This window comes from Pygocentrus nattereri, chromosome 21 (assembly GCF_015220715.1).
Source record: "Pygocentrus nattereri isolate fPygNat1 chromosome 21, fPygNat1.pri, whole genome shotgun sequence".
Lineage (NCBI taxonomy): Eukaryota > Metazoa > Chordata > Actinopteri > Characiformes > Serrasalmidae > Pygocentrus > Pygocentrus nattereri.
The window spans coordinates 33,828,720-33,836,974 of NC_051231.1; the positions used below are offsets into that span (position 1 = coordinate 33,828,720).

Consider the following 8,255-nt stretch of genomic DNA (forward strand, 5'->3'; position numbering starts at 1 on the left):
AAAGCGTTTAGGAAAGTAAAATAAAAAAGCGTTTAGGAACGTAAAATAAAAAAGCGTTTAGGAAAGTAAAATAAAAAAAGCGTTTAGGAAAGTAAAATAAAAAAAGCGTTTAGGAAAGTGAAATAAAAAGCGTTTAGGAAAGTAAAATAAAAAAGCGTTTAGGAAAGTAAAATAAAAAAAGCGTTTAGGAAAGTGAAATAAAAAAGCGTTTAGGAAAGTGAAATAAAAAAGCGTTTAGGAAAGTAAAATAAAAAAGCGTTTAGGAAAGTAAAATAAAAAAGCGTTTAGGAAAGTAAAATAAAAAAAGCGTTTAGGAAAGTAAAATAAAAAAGCGTTTAGGAAAGTAAAATTAAAAAGCGTTTAGGAAAGTAAAATAAAAAAGCGTTTAGGAAAGTAAAATAAAAAAGCGTTTAGGAAAGTAAAATAAAAAAGTGTTTAGGAAAGTGAAATAAAAAAAGCGTTTAGGAAAGTGAAATAAAAAAAGCGTTTAGGAAAGTAAAATTAAAAAGCGTTTAGGAAAGTAAAATTAAAAAGCGTTTAGGAAAGTAAAATTAAAAAGCGTTTAGGAAAGTAAAATAAAAAAGCGTTTAGGAAAGTAAAATAAAAAAGCGTTTAGGAAAGTGAAATAAAAAAGCGTTTAGGAAAGTGAAATAAAAAAGTGTTTAGGAAAGTGAAATAAAGCGTTTAGAAAAGTGAAATAAAGGCCGTAAAGTCTCCTTTAAGGTGGTGTTGAGTGTCGTTATTATGATCGTCTCTGTTGTTGTTATTAAAACACCGCTCTGTGTTATTGGGCCGCGCGTAATGCAGTGCGCGCATGCGCGAAACCTGCGCGCATGCGCGGTGCCGATCGGGCAGAGGACGCAGATTAGCCTTTAGGGTGGGAGACCGGAAAAAACCTCGCCGAGCGTCAAACACAAAGGTAAAAACGCGATTTCTCCCCTCATCCGCGGCTTCGCAGTCCGGCTTTATATGTGCGCACCACTGTGTCCGCGCACGGCTCTGAAAACGGGAGTTTTGTCCGCGGCAAATCGGTCATTTTCGGTCTTAAGTTCAGACTTCCGCTTATGAAGCCGATAAGTAACTAGTGCTAAGCTAACGCGGCTAAGCTGAATAACTCTCAGCCGGGCGTTGTGTTCGGGGTTTCCGTTCCACCTTAAACGTTCACCCTTAAAAAGTAAACGGCACACTGGCTGCGAGGCCGAAGTTGGCTTTCTATTCGAATTTTCCCGTTCCACCTTAAACGCTGCAGCACTTACAGTCGGTCTGTCTCGGGCGCCAGACCGTAACTACTGCACCACTTAAGGTGGAACGGGGGAGTTCGAATAGGAAGCCAACTTCGGCCTCGCAGCCAGGGCTCGGTTTACTTCCACAAACCGGGCAGATAACCGGCTGGCGCGCTGGCTTTAAGAGTTCGTTTGTGTTCTAGAGAGCCGAGTAAGCTCAGCTAGGTGTGTAAGATGCGCTGTTTAGGTGACCTGACGGGTTTTGAGCCTTTCCTCTGACGTTAGCCTGCTGATCATATGATGAGTTAGGCTGAGCTGAGCCGAGCTGTCCAGCGTGATATGTGAAGATTTTTAGCAGTAAATTGAGTTTTTTCGCTTTAATCTGAGCAGATAATGTTATTGTCTGATCATTTGAGCAGGTCGGTTTATCCGCAGAGGCGTGGAAGCCAGTAAATGTCTGTAAACTAAGGTTGGCCGACTGGCTGTTTGGGTTCGGCCTGTCATCTGGTTGGCTTTATAAACAAGGCGCTGCACAGCACTGATGGGTTGAGCTTGATTCCAGTACAGTTGTCACATTTTTCCATTTTCTGCTGACTGTGTAATATATATGTGTCTGTATTTATGTATGTATGTATGTATATATGGGTGTGTGTGTGTGTGTGTGTGTGTGTGTATATAATCTATCGCTGCTGTCAGAAGAAAACCTCGTATCTCCAAAATTGGAACTTTACAGGAGAAAGTAAAAACATACTGTAGTTTTAATGCAAGTCAATGGAACCAGACGTCTTTCCAAGTCACTTTGGGCCGTTCCTCTTGCTCCATTCATCAAGAAATTTACACACAATGTAAAGGGCAACAGGTGCTTTGAAATTATGTCAAAAACTGACAAAACTGTTTTCTTCCGACAACAGCTATATATGTATGTATGTGTGTGTGTGTGTGTGTGTGTGTGAGAGAGAGAGAGAGAGACATATAGGCAAGGCAAGTGTGTTTATATAGCTCCTTTCATAGACTGTAATCATTCAAAGTGCTTTTACAAATGAGAGAATACAAAGACAACTAAAACTGAAAATGTGAACAGAAATTGAAATAATGTCACTAAAAACGTGATAATAAACAATACATTTAATAATAGAAATAGGCATTAAATTAAGACCCAAATTAAGGATTAGGGTTAGGACATGAGGGTAATAGAGTGCTGTTAGAGGACTTGTTAAAAGCTGCTCATATATGAGTGTTTTAAGTGTCCAGTGTCGGGGCTCCTCTGTTGCTCTCTGTCAACTGAACATGTAATATTTGGCGTGTTGTGCTTTTTGTTTACTGAATAATTGGATTAATCTGTACCGTGCTGCACTAAATCCAGTTAAACTGGACCAGCTGTGCTGTCTTTAGATGCGAGTGGTCAGTCTTCTGCGCTTTAAAAAAAGACGTTTTTTCAGCGGTTCTTTAGTAAATACAGTGCTTCTGTAAACACCTTGCGTGTTAAACGGTTCCTCACATGGTGAATTGGTTCTTCAGATTGACGAATGTGTCTGTCTAACAGCAAAAGTTCTGCTGTTGTTACAACGTCAAGCTTGTAACAGCAGCAGAACCACTGTCTTTACTAAAGAACCCGTGAAGAACCATCTTTAAGAGTCTAGACGTCCTGCAATATCCACCGTATGTCCTGTGTTGTACTGCCACATAACTCATGAGTAATGAATGCTCTGTTGCCTGCAGCGCGTTTGTTTGAGAATCGGCTTTTACTGACGTGCCGTTTGTTCCTGTCGCTTCAGAAATGGCAGCAATCCGTAAAAAGCTGGTGATAGTTGGAGATGGGGCTTGCGGAAAGACCTGCCTCCTCATCGTCTTCAGCAAAGACCAGTTCCCCGAGGTCTACGTGCCTACAGTGTTTGAAAACTACGTGGCCGACATTGAAGTGGATGGAAAACAGGTAAAGTGAGACGAGTTCATCTCTCATTCCGGGGCATCTCACTCCGAAAAAGAGGAACGCAGGACTACTAAACTGGTCCTTAACCCCGTCCTGTGTTCCTGGAAATTGGTTTTGGATGATGCGTAATCCCGTCTTACTTCCCTGAGGTTTAGGGTGTAATATTAAAGTCACACCTCATCGTTTATCATTTGAGTGCGCAGTGTTTTATGTGGCAAGAGGCCAAAGTTTTTGTCCTTTTTTCATCATTAAAATACTGCATGACTCTGATTGTGTGTAGCACTGTGCAGAAACGTTAGGCTCCTGAGAATATAAGCATTAAAAAGCTGTTTCTGTTTATACGCATTGTTTTTGCCTGAATCCCGGCAGCAAGCGTTTGTTTGCTCTCGCTAATATGAGAATAAATACAAATAAGATTAATGCAGCAAGGATGGGTTCGTATGTTGGTGTGTTTAAGACGGTGTGTCAGGCCTAAAATGTTCATTACATAAAATAGAGAGATCTTTTTTTATGAAGCATTTTGCAGGATTTACAGACAAATCTCGTTATTTACTGTTAAAAAACGGACATTAGAAGGTCTGAGCTCCATAACCGGGAGAGTGGCAGCCAGTTTAGCATGAAGGAATCCGCTCTGACACTACTTCCGTGTGTTATTGGACCCCAAAATCTAGGAAAATTTTGGGGTTTTTTAAAATTTTTTTTTTAGTAATAGCAAAATTATGCAATGCAAAAAATGTGACTGAACATTATTATTCTAATAATTATATTATTAGAATAATATTATTCTAATCTCCAACAGTTTGGTACCAATTATTTGGAATTATTCCCATGTGATTCATTTTTGGGGTCTGTTTTTTAGAAATGCATGAGTAGAAATGCTGGTCTTTTCCGACCGTAAGTAGAAATGTGTAAAATAAATAAACGAGTTCTGTTGTTTTAGTGCAGCCCTATCAGAACCAGCAACACAGTCACCGGTATGTCCTGAACTGTATTGGCTCTGACTTCAGCTCCGAGGTGCTCTCTTCACCGTCACCGCTTTCTGCCAGTTATTCAGAAGTCGGAGTAATTTTGGCGGAACTGCTCCGATGTCTGTTGACTGTGTTGTGTGTTGTGGTCAGGTTGAGCTGGCCCTGTGGGACACAGCCGGCCAGGAGGACTATGATAGGCTTCGTCCGCTCTCCTACCCAGACACTGACGTCATCCTGATGTGCTTCTCCATCGACAGCCCCGACAGTCTTGGTGAGTGTTTGCTTATTATTATTATTATTATTATTATTATTATTTGTTATAGCAGGGACAATAGGCTATTTTTAAAGATCAATGTTGGGGAAAAAATCAGGTCAGTCAGTGTAGAATTATCAAGAAATCTTGATTTAAAACATTTTGTTAAAAACCAGAGATTTTCAGAATGACTAAACAAGTAAAAACGAGAAATACTTCCACTCTTAAATACTGCATTAACTCCAAATCTGAGTTTCACAGATGTTCTCGATAATTACTGTTAAATCAACAAGTGGTCCCAGATTTATTATCAACATAAAACTCTCTCAGGTTATGCATAACGCAGGAAAACAGACAGCATGACACTGAATGTCTAATAAGATCTCCCAGCAATGGGGCTGTGAAAATGCATCGATTTGAAGGAGATTAACCACAAATACAATTTCACTTGTGAATTCAAAGCTTTTAATTTATATATATTAATTTTTTAACTGTGGCATTTCTCAGCCAGATAACAGAGCTAATACACTTTCCAGTAATAAATCATTCTTTATTAAAAAAACCTTGTATATTTGTTTTCCAATACAGAGAACATTCCAGAAAAATGGACTCCTGAGGTGAAACACTTCTGCCCCAACGTCCCCATCATCCTGGTGGGCAACAAGAAGGACCTGCGTAACGACGAGCACACCCGCCGTGAGCTGGCTAAGATGAAGCAGGTACGATGCTGGAGACCCTCACAGCCCCCCGACTCTGTTAGCTGTTTAACTTGGAATAAATCTGGACTGACTGACTGACTGACCTGGGAGTGCCGCCCTGAACTTGTACGCTTAAATAAAACAGATGTGAGATGAACAGATGAAGCCAGGGCTGACATCTAAAGCAGCGGTAATAATGTTAGTATGTTTGCATTAATAAAGGTTATTAGCTGTCGCTTCCAGAGTGCTGCTACTTTAAGATAAAACAGTGGCTAATAAAGTCTCATAGGTTTCTGATTGGGATCTAAAGTAGAGCTAACCGGCCTTACACAGGATTTATTAATGTTAACCATACAGGAAGCGCTTCAACAGAAATGAAAACCTCTTTACTGTAAAACTGCATCAGATAAAACACGGGGAATTCGAGTTTTCGCAAGATTCAGATGTTTGTGTTTAATCTAGAATGGTCAAAAGTGTTCATATGTCCCAGGGTTAGCTTAGCGCTCACATACTATTAGAAATGCCATAGGAATGCTAGCAGGAACTAGACAAAGACGAGGGGGTGGGGGGGTCTGAGTTTGAATTCACCACTATGGTGACGTGACGGTGTGTCGCCTCGCCCTGTGCTTTATAAATAGGGATTATATTTAAGTGATACTTTATTAATCCCACAAACGGGGAAATTCCACCTCCGCATTTAACACCACATACACACTAGTGAATACACACACACACTAGGGGGCAGTGAGCACACTTGCCCGGAGCGGTGGGCAGCCCTATCCACGGCGCCCGGGGAGCAGTTGGGGGTTAGGTGTCTTGCTCAAGGGCACTTCAGTCATGGACTGTCAGCCGAGGGGATCGAACCGGCGACCTTCCGGTCACAGGGCTGGTTCCCTGACCGCCAGCCCACGACTGCCCCGATCATACCGGAAATGTGAACTGTCGTCATTATAAAGAGAAAAATGTCTTAAATTAAAATGTAGTAACTCGGCTACTGCCTCTGAAATGTCTTCAGATTTTTATTGATGTCACGGTGTGCCAGTGGGCGGGGCAAAATGTTAGCCAGTGATATCATGTTTCACCTCCTCCGCCTCTGATGACGAGAAAACGCTCAGCTAGCTCAGAGACCCAACACCTCGCAGCACAGAGAGAGGATTAATAATCATTTTTCCGTTCACGCTGACTTTAAAATTTCCGCTGCTCTTGTCTGCAGGAGCCCGTCAAACCAGAAGAGGGCAGAGACATGGCCAACCGGATCTACGCCTTCGGATACATGGAGTGCTCCGCCAAGACGAAGGACGGAGTGAGGGACGTGTTCGAAATGGCCACCAGGGCGGCGCTGCAGGCCAGAAAGGGCAAGAAGGGCACTAAATGCCTCCTACTGTAAACGAACAGGACTCTGTGGGGGAGAGGAAGGAAGGGGAGTGCCCCCGCCCTCCCGGTTCCTCGGCCTGAAATGACTGTGCTCAAACGTAAACCGCTTTTTATTTTAACATCTTTTAAAACCAGTACAACTAGTTATGGAAGTTTTTTTTGTCAGTATTTAAAGAGGCAGAATAAGGAGCAATGCTGTTTATTGTACCTTACACATAATTGAATTTGCCATATTAACTCGCGCCGAGCCAACGGTAAAAATGGGTCTGCCAGTCGACGTTCCGAGTCGCGTCTGCTTAACCGAGCTACTCGTATTGGTGCATTTTGTCCTTCACTGTGACCTTTAGCCCATGCAGTTATTTCGGATTTCAAATATGCAATGAAGACGAAAAAGATGATCAGGACCAACGTGCAATACAGAAAGCATGCGCGTCTGTGTGTTTTCTGGAATGCATACACTTGGACAAGACTTGAAACTCTTTCTTTTTTTTTTCTCTTTCTTTGGTGTTTTTTTTTTTTTTTTCTTTCAAAACAAACAGGAACCTAATTTGGTATCTTTGTGTATTAAAAAAAACCTTTTTAAGAAGCTTGTGGCTGTTGAATTACTGCTTTGGAGCAACATTCATTGAGCCGCTGAGCAGGAAATCATTCAGCAGGCGGCGTTCGAGATTGTAAGAAAAAGCTTTGGCTTTTATTTGTTAAAAAACCCGTTAAGATGGGAGAAGTGGATTATACATGCAGACGGACCTCAAAACAGATTAGAGAACTGTTTTATTTACACCACAATAAAGAAAACAACCGTTTTCACTTGCGCTACGTTTCCATCCTGCGGTATTTTTTTGGTAACACTAAATTTGCGTAGTCCACTTGAGATGCTTTGTAGACACTTAATTTACTTTGAAGTTGCATTCAACTAAAATTGACCACCATTTCCTGTAAGTGACCCTTATTAGTCCCACCGCGGGGAAATTTCACCTCCATTTAACCCATCCGTGAAGTGAAACACCACACACACACTAGGGGGCAGTGAGCACACTTGCCGGGAGTGGTGGGCAGCCCTATCCGCAGCACCCGGGGAGCAGTTGGGGGTCAGGTGTCTTGCTCAAGGTCATCTCAGTCACATACTGTTGGCTCAGGGGATCAAACTGGCGACCTTCCGGTTGCAAAGCTGGTTCCCTGACCTCCTAATGCTAAACCCGCTCTAATCCTAACCCCAACCCACACCCTGGTCCCAGCCCTGATCTTGGTCCAGACCTCATTCTTCAGTATCTTCCCAAGTTTCTTCTTAAGTGTGTTGTTGAGAAAGATCCTAAGAAAAGTCTCCGTCAGATTCATGATGTGATCTTAAAGTTCTCACCTTTGTTCTCTTGAGCGTGTCTTCAAGTGTTCTGTAGTAAACATTGAAGGAGAAGGTGTTGTAGATGGTTCCATATAGAACCTTCTTGAAAAGGGTTACAAGCTTGACGTTGTAACAATAGAACCTTTTGGGTGCCGTACAACCTTTTCGTCTACAGCACAATCCTTTCAAAGGGTTCTCTGAGTGTTCAACTATCTAGAACCATTTTCTTAACTACAGAACCCTTGAAGAACCAGCTTTTCTTTTTAAGACTGTAGATTCAGTTTTTACCCAAAACAAACTGGTGAATGTTAGAATCTTCGTGGAAAAAGCGCAAGTGAGTGGATGGTGAACGAGGCTCGGTGGGTTATGGGGAAGTTGTGACGCATAAATTTGGGGTAAAAACATCAAACAACTATCAATCTATCAGAACGTGTGTCCATTTTTGCAGGAAATGACAAAGCATTGAAGTC

At 41.8% G+C, this 8,255-nt stretch overlaps 1 protein-coding gene across 1 annotated transcript; it reads left to right on the plus strand.

Annotated features, from left to right (window-relative positions):
• Window positions 1-819: 819 nt before the first annotated feature.
• LOC108444098 (transforming protein RhoA-like) lies at window positions 820-6,977 on the plus strand. The gene is made up of 5 exons (XM_017725069.2): window positions 820-919; window positions 2,999-3,156; window positions 4,272-4,392; window positions 4,963-5,093; window positions 6,286-6,977. The coding sequence occupies exons 2-5, from the start codon at window positions 3,001-3,003 to the stop codon at window positions 6,457-6,459; spliced, it is 582 nt and encodes a 193-aa protein (XP_017580558.1). The 5' UTR covers window positions 820-919; window positions 2,999-3,000; the 3' UTR covers window positions 6,460-6,977.
• The last annotated feature ends 1,278 nt before the right edge of the window (window positions 6,978-8,255 follow it).